The 22,138-nt window shown below is 43.5% G+C and overlaps 1 protein-coding gene across 4 annotated transcripts in view; it reads left to right on the top strand.

Moving 5' to 3' along the window:
- Positions 1-22,138, top strand: part of LOC117235535 (receptor-type guanylate cyclase Gyc76C-like) — a 100,565-nt gene that overhangs the window by 63,373 nt on the left and 15,054 nt on the right. For all 4 annotated transcript variants that reach the window (XM_033497667.1, XM_033497665.1, XM_033497668.1 and 1 more), the window contains one exon: positions 1,711-1,908. In XM_033497667.1, the coding sequence (XP_033353558.1) occupies positions 1,711-1,908 (198 nt within the window). The remainder of the gene's footprint in view (positions 1-1,710; positions 1,909-22,138) is intronic.

Raw genomic sequence — 22,138 nt, 5'->3', positions numbered from 1 at the left:
CTTTTCTGCTAAAATTCTTCCTTAGAACGAAAACCTTCGTATTTTTCATCGTTGTGAAGGGTTTCATTCGCCAGCGATATGCTCGAACAATATGTTCTATCGTGATCTTTCAGAACCTAGAGCGATCAACTTGAGCATTTTTTATCAATTTCTCGATTTTATTACACAAGTGCACGGTCGATATTCGATATTCTCGAAAAACAGATTTCTCGTTACGGAAAATCATTCGCCGTAACACGATCGCGCGAATATGTAATATCAGATTCGATCTTTCAATATGCGATCGATCGACGGTATACGTAATCTCGAAACTGTTCTCCCGTGAATAATAGGAAATGCGACTTGTCGCGTTTTTTCCCCCATAGTCGTCACATACTATACCAATATAATATTGTGTACTGACACTATCTTCTACGAAGAACAGACACTTAAACAGAAATCATAAAAGAATTTATTGGTTGTTTTGAATCGACGAGATTATACCAGTACCAACTACCTGGAAAAGTATTGTTTGTTTGCATCGAGATTTGCATAATAAGGTAGCGCACACGCCGCTTCGTGCTGTGTACAAACGCGAGCCGGATACAGCGTGAGAGTGTCGAAGGAATGCTCGCGAAGAACCGGGACACATCGCGCGAGTAACATTACGAATTGAACTTTAATCGACGTTCCTGCCGGGCAGAAATTTATTCCGACGCGAAAGGAATACCATCGAAAGTCGAGAGCCGAGGAAAATCGATTCGTGCGCGTATTATGGAACACTATAACTAACAATAAGCTGAAATATCGTGACCATTATCGTAACTCTTTCCTCTCGCTAATACCACTACGTATAATACACTAACTTTTATTAATATTCCGATGCCACGGTGGCACCGTATACGAGAAATTATTGCGTTTTGTATATTTATCGGTATTTATCCTATATTTATTAATACATAAAAATATAAAATAAAGAATATAAATAATAAAAATAGAAATATCTAGAAACGGTTCGTCAGGATCAAAGAATCTACCGAAAGAAATGAATTTATTTCGTTTCTATTTCGCCCGATGTTATTAGCCAGCGAACGATCAAATTTAACGGATATGCCAAGCGCGTACGAAATATCGTTGCAATTGTCAATCGGTTACCGTACGATCGATATGTTATTGTATATCATTCGATACTGGTCCCGTGATTTATACGTCGCGACCACAGCGTTCGTCGTCGTTGGGACGAGAGTGAATATTCATGACAGCAGTTATGGTAACACAATTAGTTCCATTAAACCAGCCGACCGAGGGCATTACTGGAAACAATTAAGTCATCTAAGTATGCTAACCTACGGTTCACAACGACCGCCGGCCGCTCTCCCGTGACATCGTTCAATTATTGTAATTCAATATCGTATGACGAAAGATGGCAGGCCTTGTAATACGTGTTGCATAACGCTTATGATGATTACGCGAAACAACCATAAATTTGCATATTCCATCGTTGGAGTTTGACGTTTGATGTGGTAATCCGATAAAAACGGGTTTACAATTAAATGAAATTCCTTGTTGGATTCTTATTTTAGATCAGTTATAAATTTGTGTGTTCCATCGATTGAATTAAAAAGTTGTGAAATAATCTTCGAAAAATGTGACTTATATTTTTGCCTCGCGATCTTCGACATGACATAATCGCCGATTTAATAGAATCTCTTCGCTCGATGTTCGTTTCAGATCAACAATGATCCGAACATGTTGCCAAACGTAAAGCTGGTGATGCGATGGAGCGACACGAGGGGAGAAACCGTGGAAGCCACCAAGGCAATGATCGATATGATCTGCGACGGGGTTGCAGCCTTCTTTGGACCAGAAGGCTCGTGCTACGTTGAAGCCATAGTCGCTCAGTCCCGCAACATACCCATGATTAGTTATGTAAGTACTTCTAACGCTATTTAAGACAACGCTTACTCTGCAAACTGTCTCAACGAAACTGGATTTTCGTTCGACGGTTCGTTAATTCCACGCTTAGTCTAGACAGCAGACGTTTCGATAGCTCAGCTTTTTTTTTATATATCCTACATAGATGTACTCGAACAAATCGATACTTATCTTGAAAAATATTTAAGTATTACGTCAGATCGTAACATCCAACGTGTCCAATTTTGTTATATTAATTTTCTAACGTTCTAATTTCAACGTTTTAATCTTTTTATACGTCATTTCATACATTGTTGGAAAACTACGAATTTCCTGTACGTATGATCCCAACTTTTCAACTGTTACCGAAAGAAACAAGTAAAAGAAAATTCAACCATTTTTTTAAACGATATACAGTATGATTCGCAAAAATATTAGAATATTCATTAAGATAAGAAGTTTCGGAAATCGATGTAACAAAATCGGACACACTCATACACACACATGATTTTTGTAGAAAAAAAGAAGGAAATCTAGCAGTGTTCGACTAAGTTTCAACCACATCTATGATCCTCGAGAATTGCATCCCTCTTATAAACGCATCTATACTTCGTTCTTAGTTCCTTTCTCACTCCAAAAATTTCATTCATTATTTTCTCATCTACCTGTCAAATATTCCGCCGATACTAAAATAACTCAACGATTCGAAGAATAGCAGCAGTCGCCCTAAAACTACCTAAGAATCCTTTTGATGTCACGTTAGTCGATCTTTTCCTGATCGCGGGTGTAGGTCTAAAAGGTTTCTTCGTTCAAAGGCGTGAGAACGCGGTAAAAGAGTAGAGTGCGGGGTTGTAAGGTGACGAGGAGGAAGGTAGCGTCGAAGTTGTCGAAGAGGTAGTGGTGGTTAACGAAGACGCGGGGGAGGCGGATGTCCGCCGACAAATTGAACACCCGCGGCGTGACAATATAATTACGGGTTGCTTCCGCGCGCAGCTGTGTGCGTTTCGAAGCTTTCGTCCGTGCGACGTTAGGAACACGCGATGCCAGCCTGCGCTTCGGGGCTTCGATCGACCGCCTGAAAAATTAGCATCCTGCCTTCCTCTTGGACCCTCCGCCATGCTTCTTCATCCTGTTTTTCGTTTTACAGTATATAAGATCGCTCTCGCGTCGAAACTTACCGAAAGCTTTTTCTAACCGAGTACTGTCGGCGGTAAAGACGTAAAGATAGTGGTAATTTTACCATATGTAATCCGGCCTGATGAACTATCTTACTCTGATTTTTCGTTATCGTCCTTGCTTCAGATAGCTCGGGAGTGAAACTGAGAGAACTGCAAAGACTGGAAGTCACTTTTCTCCGCGTTTTGATATAAATTCCGAGATAACTCGCAATATGAAATAAAAAACAGCAGATCGATTCCCATGTACCAAAAAAAAAAAAAAAAAACAAAAAGAAAGATATCCTTAGTATTCGATCATTTGTCTTGATTTAAAATTCGAAGGAGGAAAGTACGGAAATTAGATGGAATTAGATTTAGAGAGCAGCTGCATCTGGCTTCGAGTTACATCCTGCCTATTAAGGTCTAATGGGAATTCTATCATCGTTTCGCTTCATAGTTTCGAACGGGTCTTTTGTAACTCCGTGGTACTTAAGATCGAGCCACGTTAGTCCTAGCTTGAGCCTTGAACTATGGCTATCGAAGCTATCTTAGGTCCGAGTTATCTGGAGCCCGAGATATCTTAAACCATAGATTAACCTAGGTCCGAGGCTCGTAACGCAGTCGCCTGAACAGGATCTAGAAACGCATCGATCACCAGGCAAACCGAATCGAACCGGTTATACCCGATCGGGGTGGACACAAAGCGCGTGCATTCGATTCGGTGCCCCCGATCGAAGCCTTCGTGTCTTCCTACTTCGAATCACCTCCATCATAGTCTCGTTCGCGGTTTTTGACCGAGCACGAGCTCACGATCGACTTAAATCATCTTGACTCTGAGCTATTCTAGGCTCCAACAGTCGTAAGATTAGACCTCTGATCCCAGTTAAAATACTTGGTGGCGGATGACGAATGACCGATAGGCTTGCGTTATAAAACTCTAAGTAGTACACTTTTTTTCTGGAATTTAACACTGCGTCGTCCAATGTGCACCGGCGCATCACGAGCGTCAACTATCAATGCCAAATATATGAGAACCGTAACGAGAAACGTAAGAGAGAAACATAACGAGTCTGTATATTTGTTGTCTTTCGTCGATAGTGTTACTTATTCTTCTGGTTTCTTATGCTAATTATGGATACGGAATTTCCATGCACGTGGATCTAAGGAGGATCTTGTAATCGTTTGGTGCCTATTTGCCTTGATGTTACGAGTCCAGCTGTTTAACGATGTTGTTGACATCGTTGAGAACCAGCCTGGCCATCGTATCAGCTGCTCGTGCGATGCCACTTGAATTCTTCTTTTGATCTTCTCTTTTTTCGATTCGCCTTTTCTACACAGACTTGTCGAACCACGATCAAAGTTCTACGACGAGGTAGGGGAATTTATTACGCAACTCGATCGTAGACTAACTAACTAGACGTTTCAAATATCTTCTACCAGATATCGTATCTTTCTGTCTTCTTTAAGACCCAAAAAAAGAAATATAATAAATATTACAGATTTATTTCGTAGAGCGTACCACGGTGACAGATACGTTGGTCGCCACATAAATAATCGATTTGAAAAGATAGAAGAGAAGTTAGATTACAGCGGCGTCGCGGTAGCGCCATTATGTCACCATGTTGTACTCTTTTAACATCCGGACCCATCGAAAAATTCGCCACCGACGATCATTCATGGAAGAAACGATCAGGAAACGAGTGCTTGAAAATGTGCGGTGCGTCCGCCAGTAGCAATTTATAAAAACACATGTCACGGATCCGCGTCTATTTTTAACCGGCTGATCGGTTAACCCGTCTGCTTGTACGCCTCGTTAATCGTCTGGAATCGTCCTCAGACCAGTCGTTTCCATGGAATTCGCCAGTCGAAAAGTAGCACATTGGAACGAATTCGACGGGTCATTTCTGGTGTCCCACCTTTTGGGTAATATTCCGATCCCCTTCTCGATTAAAACACCGTTCACCATTGGCAGAAACAAAAAAAATCCTCTCCGTCGATGCTCCGTAGTTTTTCGACTCCAAAACGAAATTTTTGTACCGTGCCTTGTCTTCCAGTTACAATATGTTTACGAACTGAAAAAGAAATTACCGAATCTTCAAGTAGCTGGTGAATTTTCGTGAAAGTGTCCCCGATGTCTCCTGCGCGAATGGAGCTGAATAATTCACGGAAAAGTCAATCCGACGATGTACTGTTATTAACACGCAATCCAAGGCAGGAGTGTTTAATGGAAAATTTTCAGAATCTCAAGATACGTCGTGATCGTGTCACGATGTACGGTTCTCTTCTCGCAAATTTAAATTTAACTCACGCGACTCGATTACGCGACGCTTCGAGAGGAATTAAAGAGCTACAGGACAGCCACGGCGGAGACAAAGAAAAATGTAATTGTTACGAAAGGAATGGACGGTTTTGGACGATAGGAATAGACAAAGCAACGATCGTGCTACATCATCGACGAACTGAATCGTAGGAATAGTTTTCCTACTTGAAGACTTGGTATAGCATCTTGCAGGAGTTCGATGGTATTCATCGTTACATCCAGACATCAAGACAGGTTAATCCATATTTTTCCTGAACGAGACTTTTATAGCGTTAATTTATTAACCATAAGCTATTAACGATACAAAAGCGAAGGAAATAGGATGTTACATCGAATATTTTGCGCTCACATCTATTTTAAAAGTCAGCTAAATTACACGGTTCGTTGTTAACGATTAATTCGCACGGATGAAACGATAGAATCTTTTCCGAGATATTATCATTTCGCATTGAGAGATCTTACCAACTATTATAATAGTAATGAGGTGTATATGTGTTATAGTCGTCGTGATAGTGCTACACTCCGTTGGGCAGAGATATGTTCTGCTGCGAGTGTACCGCGCTTCTCTTCTCATTTTAAATGCCGTTGGAAAGAAAAATCGGACTACGGTCGCCGGGATTTGAACCCGGGTGCCAAAACGTTCGTAACCTAAGACGCTAACCATTGCGCTGCTGTGGTCCGACACTAGTTGGTGTCGTCCGGTGGTATTTTGCTGTCGAGTGCCGCCACAGTAATATCGACGCTGTTTTTATTGTGAATTCAGCCACTTTTAGTCACTGGTAACGTGACGCTGTAGCAATAACAAAGCTCCGAGAGTATCCCTATGAACTAGCAGTTCCGAGTATTGCTTTACACGCGTTTTCAACCGTTTAAACTGTTTAAAGCGAGAAAAGCCGAAGAGCGTTTTCTCGATAGAAGCTGTAAGGACGCGTTCGAGGACTCTCTCGCATCATTGTACCGATTCGAATATGAGAAAGTGGTACGGGAACGTAAAAAGACCTCCAGACTAATTTATGTTAATCGGAGGTCGTAAGAAAATGAAACGGCCACGTGAGAACGGTCGCGCCCGTTTTGCCGAACGAGGAAAGGGATCGAAGGAAGTTGGCTTGCTGATGGCGAGTACGGTATTCTTTGTGCGGTAGTGGCTGGATAAATGGCCACAGGACGTGACCTTATCTGATCGATTATCAAGGGAGGTATATTTCTAGAAAATCTCTCTTCTCCGCTGAATATGAATTCGTTTATTTTACATATTTACGTAATAGCCCTCTTACACAATAATTTACCAACTAATAATACCAATGAATCGACAAATGACAATTTATAGGTTATAAATTTCTCCTCCATGATTTTACATTTAAGGAGATAATCGACTAATTTACAAATTGCATTAGTTGAATCGCGCAAAAGAATCCAACAATCAAAATTTATTAATACCGATGACACGTAAAATTTCCTTTATAATACGAATTGAATCGTTGGAAAGGAACCGAAGGATCACGAATTATCGTACTCCTTTCGTTCGTCGATTCGAGCGTAGATCGGCCCTTGTCTCGCGTCCAGCGCGAGGGACGAACCGCGTACGAACATAAAGAGAAGCACGGGTTCTCGTTACTTTCACCTAGTTTCACTCGTTAGCGAGCCGAATGGAATCAGCCGCGAGACCAGAGGACCTCGTCTCTCGCTCGCACGCACCTCGTTCAATTTCGACGAGGCTCGCGCGTTTTCCTTCCGCCGGATGTTTACCGGCGCTCGCGTGTACGAACTTCCGTTGGCTTATTTTCTGCCTGGCGGCGAAGTATCCGCCGCGTCGCGCGGCTATTTCTGGAGCCGACCAGCGCGAAAAACGTGCCGCTCCCACGCGTCGCTTTGTGATCGTCGCCCTCTTGAAAACTGCAAGCTTCTGCGACATATGACTCGCCAGATCTCTCACCTTCTTTTTCTTCTGTTTCTTTCTCCGACTTTGCCCGCGACCTCTTCGCAGATGGAACGTAACGTCTCATGGCGGATAAAAACGTTATTTATAGTTTATAAATGAACGTTGGCTGGAATTGCGATCGTTTTTCTTGATTTTTAATTCCGAGCCATGAACTTTTGTCTGTATTTCTTTAGATCGTACAGCATACTGCAAGTCTATTTTTCTTTATTTCTTAATTTTCGACAGTTCGTTAGGTTGTCACGAATAGTAAGTAATAATAATCGTTTTTCGAACGTTGACGTAACAGTTGTCTGCAATTCGACGATTATCCTTCGACGAAAATACCATTCTGTCTTGTATTCTCAAGGATTGAAAAATAATTAAACGAATTTTAAATATATTTAAATAAACGAGCGTTGGAATAGAATTGGCGGAAGCGCGATAGTCGATGGGAAGTGAGAAACGAACGACACCAAAGGGGATCGCCAAGGTTCAAGAACGCAATTGGAAACCGGCATTCTTGCTATTCGATCTATCGGTTAAAGGTACATGGACGGACTAATCAATCCATTATCCACTTTTCCCCTATTCACGTATCACCAAAGCGAAATACCACGTGTCCGTGTCAAAGCCGGCCGACTTATCAACGCCTCATCGCTCGTTCAACCTATCGATCTCAACATTCCCGAGGCTGCAGCTGGAATTTTAAAGATCATAGCCCGCATAGTTGCGTTTCCCGCCTAGCTAAGCACAGAAACCAATCCACACGCGAATAATTCAAGAATCCTCCGAGCTCTGAACTCTCTCCTAGCGCATTCCTGCATACAAAATAGCCAACCACCGATACAATGAAGGAAAATACAAATCGTTGAAAGTCCTGCACGTCTGTTCGTCGAAACGAAAGCTTCGCAGGTGAACCCGCTTAACGTAGACCACCCCGTAACCAAACGTCTGACCATTTAAGCGAATAGCCGTAGGTGGACCACAGAGGCTGTAACAACCCGCCTATGCCACGACTCGACATCTCGTAACCAGAGTGTATATGCGGGTATCACGATCCAGTGGGAACTTTCGATAAGCGCGCCGACTCGCTCTCTCGTATGCTCGATCCTCTCGACTCGGTCAGCACGCTGCTCCACCACGCACACGCATGCACACGCGGGTCACTGCATCGAGGTTGGTGCAACCACCTGTTGATTGCACCGGCCACCGAGTCGATGACGTCTCCGCGGATCGGAAAATTGTCGACACGACGCGCTCTCGTGTATACATCTTGCGGCTAGACGCACGCTCGGGTATAACTACTTTCAAAAGAAAATTTAAGACTTACGGAAGCTTTGCGAAAGATTCAAGGCTTGGCCGAGTCGAAAGAACCGGGAATTTGAAAGATTTCTAAATCGATAAATTTAGAATTTAGAAAGATTCGCGTGTTGAAAGATGGAATATTCGAAAGCTTTCCAAATCGAATATTCGAAAGATTTCCAAGTTTGGAAGGTTTCTGGATAGAAGAGGTTAAAGTTACATACTACGAAACGAAATTGGTTGATTCCAGCGTTCTAGTTTCATTGCTAAAATTCTTAGTTTTACTATCAGAATGTACGACTTCGCTCGACGAGATTGATCAGTTTCGCTTCCGCGTTGCTTAACCGATACTTGACGATCGTTCGGCAGATTTCACGCGATTGAATACAGTTTCGTGAAATAATTTAATAATTGCGAAACATCATAGTTCGTATCGTGTTCTAGATCAACCAGCACCGTGATCACTCGCAAACGTCCTCTATGCTCGTAAAGTATCGTTCAGCGAGATTGGCGAGAAATTCGAACGGTATCGACCCATTGAGATTGTAAACTAGAATGAAACGAAGGAGAGTGGCGCGAGTTATCGCGACACCGTGGTAGAATCTCTGGCCAAGATTGCCGGCAATTTCGCGCGCGATATTCCCCGAGGGACCGCGTAAACGCCTCCACGTCGAATTACCCTTTCAGACCTTGCGTAACTCGATTTGAAGCGTTCGCTCGGCATGCGAGACTCGGCTGAAACCCGAGAGTTCGCCGTTGGTGACAATGTTCCTTTGAGCGGCCAAGAAATCGCCGTAAAGTCCTATTACCGCGTACGTAGAAACTGTACAGCGAGCCGTGTCCATAGCTACGGCGATCTCCCCGCCGTAACCTATAACGCGCGTCTTTCTCTCCTTCTCGCTTTTGGCTCGCTTTTACGCGAAATTTCCAATTCAAATGGCGCGTTCACAATGATGATAAAGTGTCGTGTGACGCCACCAAGTAAATAACACGAATTACAGATATAAATTCCACGTGTCTCGTCGTGCTAGAAGCAAGAGCTCGCCCGAGGTGGTAAGCACGCACGATCGCGCAGTAACGTCTAAATCCCTTAACGCTCTTATCTTTTGCAAATTTACGACGAATATACACATACAAAGGATATCGCTAACAAGACGAATCTATGTTAGATATGCGCTCAAATTCTTGTAGTCTTTGAAAAATTTGGTTTCTTAAGCGACAGTTTTTCCAGCCACGCGATAAACTACGTATCCTCCAACATTATGTACAACCACTTCGTAATGTTCTTAATCTTTTGTTCGAAGAAACTCTTGTGGTTCTGGCGCAAACCGATATTCGAGTAATTTTTGTCGTTCCATATCATCGTGGGAGTCCTCGATTTAGAAGATATTTTGAAGAGGACCGTCGAAACGAACGAAACGTATGTTGGGGAATTTCCTATCTGAGGTTCCGAACAAACATCTTTGTTAAATTCGCTACGTATCCGAATTGAATAAGCCGCCACGTGGCGAAAGAAGAGATTTCTGCTTGCTCGGTCCTGCGTGCCACAGGCGCAAGCGCTAAGGCAATTGATCCAAATAATTCGCAGGTGATGCGGTTGGGAGGTGGTTTTGATAAAAACGGATCAAATCGTAACGATGCCGCCGGAATAAAAATCCGCGACGAGTAACCGGAACCACGCGATAGAGCTTCGCCGCGAAAGGAGCAATATTATTCCATCGATGCCGTATTTGCATGAAAACTGCTGATTCCCCTGACCTTCGCGTTCTATTTATAGCCGAGCCTGTTGATGCCCCACGCACTCGAACGCTTACCTGGTCCGGCTCACCGGTGTCCTACCACGTCCAACTGACACGCGTCCACTTTTCTATCGGTAACTTCCAGAAATCGAGTGACACGATTTAACTCGATGGAATTAAGACGAAAGACAGAAAGTTCTTTCGGACGCATTAGCTTAATGTTCGTTATCTCAGCGATTCGATATTTTGGTAGGCAAATTCAGTTTAGATTACATTAGGTACTTCGTTAAACCTTATCGAACCGATAGGTGTGCACGTTTCTATTCCTAACTTCCAAGAATGAGACGATAGACCGAGTTTATTATTAACTTCTCGTTTGATATAAGATACCGCGTATAGTTCCCATTGATTTATTATCTGCAGACTTCTTCGTAGAGACATTTTTAGAGACACGTTGTACTATGTACATTCGGCGCTTTATCAGAGAAACATCGTATTGACGGGAATGTCGAAGAACGATAATATTTTGGCAACGATTCAGCCACGGAACAATATGTGGCGCCGGAATATGCGAGTTTCTCGAGACCCACGTATCGAAAGTTTCGTTTGAAATTAACTAATAGTACGGTCCAAAAATCTGTCATCACGAACGAGAGGTATGTTGAAACGGTATCTAGATTTTGCTAATAGCCCAAAGAGTCTATATCGTAATTTATAGCGTTTCTAAGGTACGCGTTTCGTTTCATCGCACAAAAGCCAACTGGTCCGCCAGTCACTACTTTCGACTCCTCCTCCGTTCTTTTCCATTGCTACGCTAGCACTCTGTACTCACACTGGCGCAATTTCTCCACTGGTACAACGGTAAGAACTTGTGTCATAGGCGACACGTGTGTGCCGTAAACAAGAATTGGACACGGTGACGATTTTGGCCATGCTGTCTGGCGATCTACCCGCCTCTGAATCTCGGGATCGTCGCTCCTTTCCGAGATTCCCCTGACGCGTAGGCGTAAAATAGCATTGCGATACTTTCATCTTGTGCAATAACGACGTAATAATAGCGCTTCTGCGGTGGCTATCGGTACGGTAATAGCGGACTGTGCACTTCTTTGGCGTCGCGTATGCATTATTTATACAGCGCGCGAGTCGCGTACACGCGGCCACCGGTAAAAACTTGATCGTGTGGTTTCGATCCGCGAATCGAAAAGGGAAAGAGATAAAAGTAGACGTAGAAGCAGAAGAGAAGAAACTAATAGAAACGTCGTAACGCGGCGGCGATACGCGTGCACCAATCGTGTTCCATCGGCGCGAGAAGGGAACGATTATGTTAGAATCGTTCTCGGCCATTTCCTCGTCTCCTCGACACCGACCCACATTATATCTCTGTTTCGAGTGACGTTACGTGATTTCCACGATGAAGTAATCGCCAGGCTATCTTTAGCCAACGCTTTGTCGACCAACTATGATCGACGATTTCTCGTTGCGAGTACGCCTCTCTAGGCCGTACATGTTGCATCGCGCCGCCATTCTTGCCATTGTTCCTTCGAGATTTATGGGAAACCTGTAGCACACAACCGTGTATTTAAGATTCTAAGTCCGTAACTTCATAACGAACAGACGATGTTCAGAACGTACGATGAACAGAAATAGAATAGAAAAGTTGAAACGGATTAACGATAAGACAAGATCTCTCCCTTTTTCCCGAGTTTGGCCCGTGAATGATTAAAAACGTACACGCTATGCGATATTATCCCTCGTCTCGACTAACAACGGTAACATGGAAAATCAAACTCTTCCACGGCTGTCATACGTGCGTCCGCCGCAGTCTGAACACTGTACACGACGTTGGTTCAGACTTTGTGCATCGTACCGCTCGGGACAATATCCGCGGGCAATGGTCTTTGTTTGTCAATCGTTGCTATTTAATTGCTACTGCCAAAAGATTAGATGGTAGAGTACAAATAACGAGGTCCGAAATACGATCTTAGACGCGTCGACTTTATCCCGTACGTTTATCCATCGGTGGCAAATGGTCGATCGGTTGTTGCGTGATTTTCTGTATCGAAGCGTGCAGCAGCGTGCATCGCAGAATCCGTGTGGCGTGCAGCACACAGACGGCTTAAATACACGCTATCTTTAGCAAGGGAGTAACGCGGACGAGCTGAACAGAGCGTGAGAATACCGGTTCCGCGCGAAACGATACGATTTGTTTGCTACATTATCGCCGAGTTAAATATATCGCGATAGCGTGAGGAATTTACGAGCGACCGGACGCGCCACTGGCCGAGGAGAGTCCCGTCGTCGATCGGCCCGCGAGAATATAAACGTCCTCCTGATATTACGTAAAATTAACCTGGTGCATGCACGCGCATACATGCACTGATTATCTTCTTATCCTTTTTATCGAGAAAATACGTGCACGCGCCTCGATTAGCCGCCCGCAAGGCCCAAGCTTATTACGCAACGCTAATGCAGATGATATAACGTTGAGAAATTCATCGATAATGCTGTATTCATCGCTCAGACATTCGACGATGATTTGTGGCCAATGAAATTATTTTATATTCAGAAAGAATGCGACTTATTTTTATATCCCTCTATCGATAATCTAAAAAGATTGTCGATAATTGTCTTGATCTATCGTCTGTTCGACGATGTACGAGCTATTTATTCGTGGTTTACGGAAGTGATTATTTTCTATTCAGAATTATTTATTTGCAACTCGTTCTATGTATTTGTGGTAATAGATGTAATCGAAGATCGCAGAAGAAGAACATGACGAGTATTTTTATCTCGATCTTTTCATTTCGATGCTATTTTAGTGGAGAAACAAACGTAGTTTAATATAAAACAGCGAATAAGGCGAACAGTTTGGTCAAAAGATGTACAACTGTTAGCAACGAATGACAAATCTGCAGTCTCCTATTAGAATTATAGCGCTGTATCTCGTTAGATAACTGATACTTCTAAAGATATAGAAGAAGTTTTTTCGTCTGTAACGAAGCAGAGTTTGCTGTTAACGAAGACTGGCTCTAATTTACAGTGTCAAGTTCATGGTATCCTGTCGAGGTTTTAAGAAAGACTAATGGATAATTCCCCCTTGAAACCAGAGTGCCCCGCACACTCTCCGAGAATCCAGCTCAAACATGTCTCACTGTGTTAACCCTGTTCCGTTCTTTCGGTCATTTCTCCTATTCTTTGGAAATTTCTCCAATACGAGCGATCCGTAAAAGCGTCGTTGCAATTTGATTCTTAAAATATTAAATTCCTTTTTGTTCTTAAATTAAAGAAATTCTGGACAGAAGGGAAGAAGAAATTCTCGTCTGAAAGGGACGTTCGTTGGCGGAGGCAATAGGTCGACAACGAGCATAGTTTTCCGATAAATGGGTCAATTGGTTTTTACATAACGTGGATTGGAACGAAAGCTCGCGGGATTAAAGTCGATCGGAGATCGAGTTGCAACCAGAGTATGCATAAGTGCATTACGGACACGCGGTTTGAAATGGTCCGTGCGGTGTTCAGAATTAGAGAGAAGGCATCGGGGAACGATCCATTCATCACGGCCAGAGGAGAAACACAACGCGGTCGTTTTTACTGGAGTAGGCTCTATTTTTAGCGGGCGGGAATAAAAGAGCGAATAGAGTGTGAGAAGAGAAAAAAGAAAAAAATACTGGTTTCGCAGGCACGTCGGTGGCTGGCTGGTTGCTCGTTTGCTCCGTCATTGGCGGCTCGTGTCCGCTCTCGAACAGCAGGAAGAAAGAGCGAGAGAGAGAGAGAGAGAGAGAGAGAACGGGCTCGTAACGTAATATCGCGTCAACAGGATTAATTAATATTTACGCAGAAATCCCTTCGCGAAGTTGAGTCGCTTTCCCATCGAACCGTGCAGAAACTGGTTCATTTTCTAATCCGTATTTCGATCTAGAATTTTTCTTCTTTATTTTTCCCCTACAGCTCGTCGAATGTTTTGAAATTTAAATGGTCGATGGAAGGAAGAAAGAACGGGGGAGTAGACTCGTATTATCGGTGCATGAATCGTTCGTTTATCGATCGGTATGTCGAATATTTTATGAAAATCGCGATAACTTGTAATAGGACTGTCGCCGATAATGGAGGATGTCGTCCATGATGATATCGAATCCCACCTAAGACATTCTAGTTTTCCCGATTGTGTACCATGTGATTCACGGCACACGCTCCGATCGAACGTGACTAACGTGTTTTTTAACCTTGGCTGCGACTCGCTGTCAGCGTTCAAGGATCGCTGTTCGAATTAGCCGCCGACGACGAAGTGCCGCGAGAACCGCTTGGACCAATTCGTGGCCTAATATTAGCGCTGAGAATTCGTCCATCGAATGATTTATTTGCTTATTACGTTGCGAACATCGTTTTACATATTCATCTTACTGCAGTATCGATCGATTTGTAATATATAAAACGAAAAAAAAAAAAGGAGAAAGATAGTATATAATCAACGATATAACAAAGACAAGAATGTCGAAACGAATTAAAATCGAAACGTGACGAATAGTCAGAATATTCATATACGAAAAATCTCAGTGGGATGTATTCGTTTGTTTTGAACCGTTTCTTTGTTTCGGTAGAAATCCTTGCAACGCGTCGAATGTACGTTTCGTACAAGTTCTCTTTCGCATGCTTAGTCCGCTAGAGTAGAGGCAATTTCTTTTCGCTATTACGAGATAGTTACGTAATTTTGATTTTTTCGTTCCGCCGTGATGTACAGTCCGTTCCTTTCTTCGCGTTATCCTTCGGAAACAACTATTCGCGACAGGAAATTTACCTTTAACGAGCGTTGCCGGTACCGGCAACAAAGATCGACCAAAAACGAAAGAAAGAATCGCTTAACGACACGGTGCAAGCACGTGTCAGCTCGCTGTAAAGCCGGCATTCACCTTTTTTTCCGCATATACACACACGCTCGGTTGACACCCATAAAAAGGTTAACGTACAGCGAATAAATCGATGGCCGGATAATCGCGTTGGTCGCACCACGACAACGAGGGGGTGCAAGGCACAAAGTAGTCTTCGTATATAGACAAGGAGGGACGTTATTTCGACCGTTGGTGCAGGCAACGAGCGAACGGAAAACAAGCAAGCAAGCAAGCAAGCGTCGGACTCGAGTTTAATGTGGGTGCCGCCTTAAGTAACGACGACGCGGCTGGTTTCAGACTAAAATACACTCAATTAACCCTTAATTGGCCGGCACCAATTATGGGCCCGGCGTACCGACGCGTATTCATTCGGTCAACAAGAATGTATGGTCGAGCGGCGTTGTTCTTCCCTCGTTTTACGACACGACGTCGTTCGTGGCTCGCTTCTGGCACGCAGATAAACGAATTTCTTCGTCGTGTCGCGAGAGCTTATCCGCAGATTCGAGCACGTGATCAGCACGTTTGGCCATCTTGGTCGCGTGGAAAGTTCGCGCCTCGAATCGTGCTCTATTTATCTAAAAACGTTGTAAACGCCGTTCGACGTATCTTCTACTTTTTTCTCCGCTTTTTTTATTTTTTCTTTCTTTTTTCCTCTACGAGGTCAGACTCTTTTGTTTATGGAAATATTTGATACGCCGGGAAAAATAAAGAATATTTCAAGATCGTCGAGCGAACGATGCAATGGAATCGAGCGGAAGATAATTCCTAGTCGAGTTCCTGAGACGATTATTCCGAGGCACGTGGTCGGAGAAATATTTTCCTATGTAAGTCTACCAGCCGTTGCCATCGTGATGCACAAAGGAATTAGCGTTAAGGTCGAATTTTACTGCTCGTACATCATGTCGCGATAACGAGATCGTCAAACTTCCTAGTACTAAGTATTTCTATTTACGAATAACCGCGGCGCCATTGCTTTTCATTTTCTCTGCAATTGTGTGTCGTTGTTTCTTCGAGTGATTTGTGTCACTTGCCCGTTTTGCTTACGCGACAGAGCACGTTCCTTTACTTCCACTTGATCCAGAGAAAGGGTACCATTGAACGATCGCGACGACGCTGAAAACGACTATTTTTATGTACAAAAGAACAAGCCCCGAGCCCTTTAATATTTTTAGACGAATTTAACAGCGAGAAATATGAGATAAAGTAAAGAAAAAGTATTCGTGGAATGGCGGTCTACGTTGTGGACGAGGCAGAACGGTTCGAATTAACGGGTACCACGGAGATCTTGGCGAAATCTTGCGCGGAGCAGTGGGCGCATACAAGCGGCGCTTTCAAATGGCTCCCCGCGATACGCGAAGTGCGTGCGATTTAACGAGCTGCGACGGCTCGGTCGCAATCGCCTTAATTTGTCGTCGGCTAAGTTCGTTCTATCGTCGCGTTAAGCCTAATGCCGCGATTCCAAATATAATTTCCGTGCAGCAGGACCGATAATTTGCGAAACAGCCCGCGTATCCGTTCAATGTTGTAGCTAAAACTGTTCCAGGAAACAGTCTCGTATACCATTTCTTCATCTTCTTTTTTCTGCACGTGTTCCTTTATTTGTTTGTTTCTTTCCTCTCCTTTCTCTTTTTTTTTCTTCTTCTTCTTTTGACATCGTATTGCCTTGAAAGCAATCGTGGAATTCCATAGAAAAAAGAATTGTCGTCGCATGACGCAATTTATTGTTGCAAAATATGTATTTTTAAGTCGCATGTGTGTCGCGCGTTTACGTGATCGTACAGGAATTCGCTCGTCCGTTTATTTCTGGTTTATAATTGTTCTGGATCCGAGACGATTCAGCGAACAACTTGTTATCTGGTAGGAGACCGAGGCTCGAAACGTGACAAATCCCTCTTTCTCTTTTATTTCGTTCTCCGTTTGGAGAAAATCCTTTGTTTAAGAAAAAACATACTTTGCACAAATATGCTGTTATCTGTGCGACGCCCGGTCGCGCATGTGTGCGTGCGTGTGTGCGTGTATGTATTCGTGGCTGACTGAAAGATGGCTCCTTTTTGTGTAGATTTGAACGAGCCCTATCAGCGTCTGTCAATATTTACTGGTAATCGCGGCACGAAAACAGCGTAAATCATGTAGTATTACGGCGGTGTGAACGATATTACAGCAACCGTATTACAGCGACTATCCGTTATCAGGCGAGAATATGTCCAAGTGTCTGTGTTTATCGGGTCGACTATATTTAGATCGGGTATTGCTTTGTCGAGAAACGCGAATCGAATCAAGGAAGGAGAGAATACTCTTCGTTCCGACGGCTTTCGTCACCGTCCACAGAAAACCGTAAAATCGTTCGAGTCCAACTTGCTGCGATCCGCGCGACAATCATAAAAATGGAAACAAGTGTTTTTCGTGCAGCTTTTAGGCTTCATCCATTATTTATATCGATTGTATTGAAAACTAGGAATATATTTTCCTTGGTGTTCTTGTAAATAAGACGTAACGCACCAAAATTCTAAGCAATTTTATCGACAAGAAATACATTCGTCTCGTTGTCATACGTATACAGCATGGAACGCGAAAATATTAATTTCAATGTTTCATCGAGATAAAATCTAAGATATTTTTTCGGATATGTGAACATTGCTTTCTTTATTGACTATCGTCAATTATTAGAAGATATAAGATTCTCGATGAATTTTCGACGGAAGGAACGTGTTTATTATTTATTCTAGAAAACGGGGAAATACGTTTACTTAATAATTTGCTACGATACGGTGTCTCGTGTACCCAACGTCGAGCGTGAAAGGGTTATAATTACAATCACCTATATACACTACATTTAAGTGCACACAATACAACTAGTTCTACTAATAACCAACCACCATTCTCTGCTATACCATACTGTATCATACCAACAAAGAAAAAAGAAGTGAAAAAAGAACGAGAAGGAAACTACGTTCCGTAAACGAATGCACATTAATCCCGGATCACATTCCAGAGCAGAGCAGATACGAAATCGCGGCGACGAATTCCACGTGGAAAGTTCAACAGCTCGGACACGCGTCATGCAATATTAATTACCCATTACCATATACTGAGCGTTAACGTCGGCTTTGCCTGGCCAACACACGACAGTCGAAAACGCTAATTACATCGAGGCACGCCGCATCGACTTCCAATTTCCACGCTCGGTTACCATCACCGTGCTTGAAGCCGCGTCGCATAGTATTTTCGAAGACGGCTGCGAAGAAGCGACAACTTTGACGATTTTTTCCTTACCAATTCTTGATTTTACTTTTAAATTTCTATATTTCTAAGGAAATTATTTGAATACGCTAACAGGTATACAGAGATCAGTAATCTCTTACTGTCTGGAAGAATACACATTAGAAGTCGATGATTCTTTTCGTAAAAGGAGACATTTTCAGTGAATAGTTTCACCTGTCGTTGATTTCGTAGAGAAAGATAGGTATTTATATTTTGCGGTAGAAAGATGAAAATAAATATAGTAAATCAGATAGTTAAGAGCTATAAACGATATTAGTCTGCACAATGGCCTGTGACTTTGTCGCGGTCAGACGGCCGTTTTAACACACTGTACGTCGGCAGCGAAACAGTGTTTGCCCGGCCCGTTCACTGTTATGCCCCCGGTCTGGTCGGAATTCTTGAATGGCTTGTCAGGTAGAACCGAAATCCCACGGCGTTACGAGAGAGACTCGTGTATCCGGCGTCATTCGAGTATAACCAAGGATACCGACGCCGCTATACACACCGTGGCTCCACTAACTGCCTATGTTTATCGTCAGGCTATATTTAGCCTGGGCTATTGCTTTGCCAAGCGACAGACTGAACGAACCAGCTACAACCGATCGACACACCAGCAGCCACCACCGGCATCACCGTTCCGGCCAACTTCCCATCTCGATGCTCTTTCTCTTACTCCCTCTTTCTCTCCCTCTTATGTCCCGTCCCATATATACGAGCCTACACCATCCTTACGTATATGCTCTTCTTGAGACTTGCAGCCAAAGTTGTGCATGTACACATCGTATCGGCCATCGACACCCACTGGAGAACCGATCCGTGTGGATCGCTCGAGTTCCGTTTTGCTCTTTACATTGCGACATTTTAACGAGATGCAGCACTTTCCAAACGCGGTCCACGCGTTTTTCTATTTAAAGACTCGAGTCGTTGATTGTTCTCGCGAACGTTATTCAATATATTGCACGTGTATTTCAAAACTCGAGTCAACTGAAACGAGTTTCTCGGGCAGGAAATTCTTTGGAGGTTTGCAACGAAATTATTTATTGATCACATAATGGCAAGAAAGTACGTATATAGACTCCGCGAAACTATGCTCAAAGATTATTCTCGCAATTTCCCATTCTCAGTCCTTGAGATCCGCCTTGGATGATTTTAATCTCGGACGATGGATCTTGTAACGCAAGAGCGAATTATTTCGATATTAAGCCTAAACTGATAGCGTAATAATAGTAGACGAAGTAAAAAAACGTTGGAGGAAAAAGTGAATTGATACGAGTAGTAGACGCCGGAGTAGATAGAACTGTACGACCATGACCGAAGGAAACCAGCGCGTTTAGTCGCGCTAAAAGTTGTCCACGTGCTCAAGGAAGAGACGGTGCAAAGTGAGAGTCGGGTGTCGAGGCCCGTTTGATTTTTCATCGGGTCGCATTAATTTCCATTCGATTGTTTCGCCATTCAAGGATACAACGTCGGCCGCACGCAAGCGAGCTTGCGCGCTAACACACAACTATCGCTATTTGTCCGTCGGGGCTATAAATAGACGCTGTTGATTTATGAATAAATGAAAGCACCGCCCTGTTTCTGTGTGCGCGGTTCCCCCACCAAGGCCCGCGCAGCGTTCGCGCCTGCGCACCGCGTGATTCTCGCCCGTACGCATGCGCCCGTGCGTAAAGAGTTGTGTATCCCCCACCACCGTTGCCGCCGCTACACGCGTTCCTCGTGAACAGGGCCGCCGCAATGATTCTCCGGTTTAGAAATGTATTTTTAGACCCGGGTACCGTTTGTTGGACACAATTTGAACACCTTTCTCGGTCAATAAATCTCCCGCGCGAAGCGCACTGATTGCGAAAGTCCCATGAGCCCCTCGTGTATTATGGAAATCTGCTCAACTTTCCAAGTTCATTCTTACATCGTGGCTGAATTATTAAAACTTTTATTAATACGTTTTGGTAGTTAAAGTTCGAAGTAAGATACGGTTTATCGATAGGGTTAAAGACGCGAATAGAAAAATCTGACGCTCGTGTATTTGTGTATCAAAACTGGAAACAGGAATGCCCTTGGTCTGGTGCCTGTTAGCCTGCCGTAGAGCCGTTAGTTACAACATTCTGCTTTTCATTCCTTAAATTAGAATGTATATCACAGTTGAATTAGTAAATAAGCTATGTTATGTTTATGCCGGAACGCAGTCGTGCGCGTGGCACGAGGCTAAATATAAATACGCCTGATCTAAATATCATTCGACATCTCTGATCTCTCTGAATAAAATTCATTCTCGATCGATGGTTGCAGTGGAATGCGTGGCAAACACGGACGCGCAGATATTTCGCAAGTCGATAAGCGGACGCTGCGAAATCCGACTTCGAAGTGGACTCGCCACGCGAATATAAAATCGATGTTTAAAGAAGAAATAAACTCGACCTCGTAACGATCTGGAATAGGAATATACTGGTGGATTTACGATCTTTTCGAGTAGATCGTAATTCACTAGAAACTAGAAACAAGTATCAACCCTGTTGCTTATTGACACGAATCATATTAACAGCGAACCAAAACGATACTAACCAACTCGAATATTCTAGCTGTGTATTTCATAACAAGTTTATACGCCATAAGAAACCGATGAAACGTAACCACGATCTTTACTTTCCGCTTACTCTCCGTTCGTTATGTTTATCCTGCTTAACCATAACGATTACGTAAGACCGAGGAAACGACGTGATTACCGAAGGAACGTGTTACGTTTTCTCGGCCATCTTGTTCACCTGGCTTCCCTTAATTATCCGTCAGCGGGCTGTTTAATTGGCGGAAGACGTCGGCGTATGGTGTCACTTAATAAAACTCGAACGATCGCGCGATCAGAAACGACCAGCGCCGACGATACGAGCCGTCCTACCCCGTTTAACGAGCACCCTTATCGAGAAAGCTGATCCTCGGGCCGAGGCCATCAACGATCACCGTGGAATCCAGAATAGCGCGCATTAACGGCATAATTTAGGAAGTTATGCCGATGAAACGAACGACGGACACTCGTCCAAGGCAGATCTTTCCGCTACGCAGACAGAGATAGGAGAGAACGTTCTCGGAGATAATCTGAAAGCGGCCAGAAGCTTAATTGGAGTTAAGGCAACGTCTCGCGACTTCAAGTTCAATTATCTAATAGCGACCGCGCCGTAGCTTCTGCCTGGCTGCTGCTTTCTAATTCCCTGGAAAGAATTCGCTCGTTCAATGAGCCATTCTTTCTCTCCCCCTTTCTCTTCGTCTCTTTTTGTAGTTAACATCGCGTTTTCACCGACAAAGCGTGCGTTACCAGGTGAAAGAAAATGATATTTTTCATCATGGCCGGCTAAGGCGCTGTCTATGGATAAACCAAGAGGCTAGTCAACTTAGAACCGCGTCCAACCGACCCAACAACGAACATCCTTTTTGTTCGAGACCAATTGCAAAACGGTAACCAACGGATATGAATTTGCGGAAACATTTTGTTCGTATCGATGCAACCTGTTCCAAGGATTTGAAAACTAACTGCGAGATAATTCTTAGTTGTGAAATAATCGGTAAACTGTACGCACTGTGGACATTTGTCTCTGTGGATGTTTGTCGCTTCGAACGCGAAACGAGCACCCAACAGCAACTTTTTCAAGAAACATGGAACATGGATAAAAAGT

This window comes from Bombus vosnesenskii, unplaced genomic scaffold, assembly GCF_011952255.1.
Source record: "Bombus vosnesenskii isolate JDL3184/JDL3185 unplaced genomic scaffold, Bvos_JDL3184-5_v1.1 scf7180000013316, whole genome shotgun sequence".
Taxonomy (NCBI): Eukaryota; Metazoa; Arthropoda; class Insecta; order Hymenoptera; family Apidae; genus Bombus; species Bombus vosnesenskii.
The sequence above is the reverse complement of the archived record's forward strand: the minus strand, read 5'-3'. Positions and strand labels throughout refer to the sequence as shown.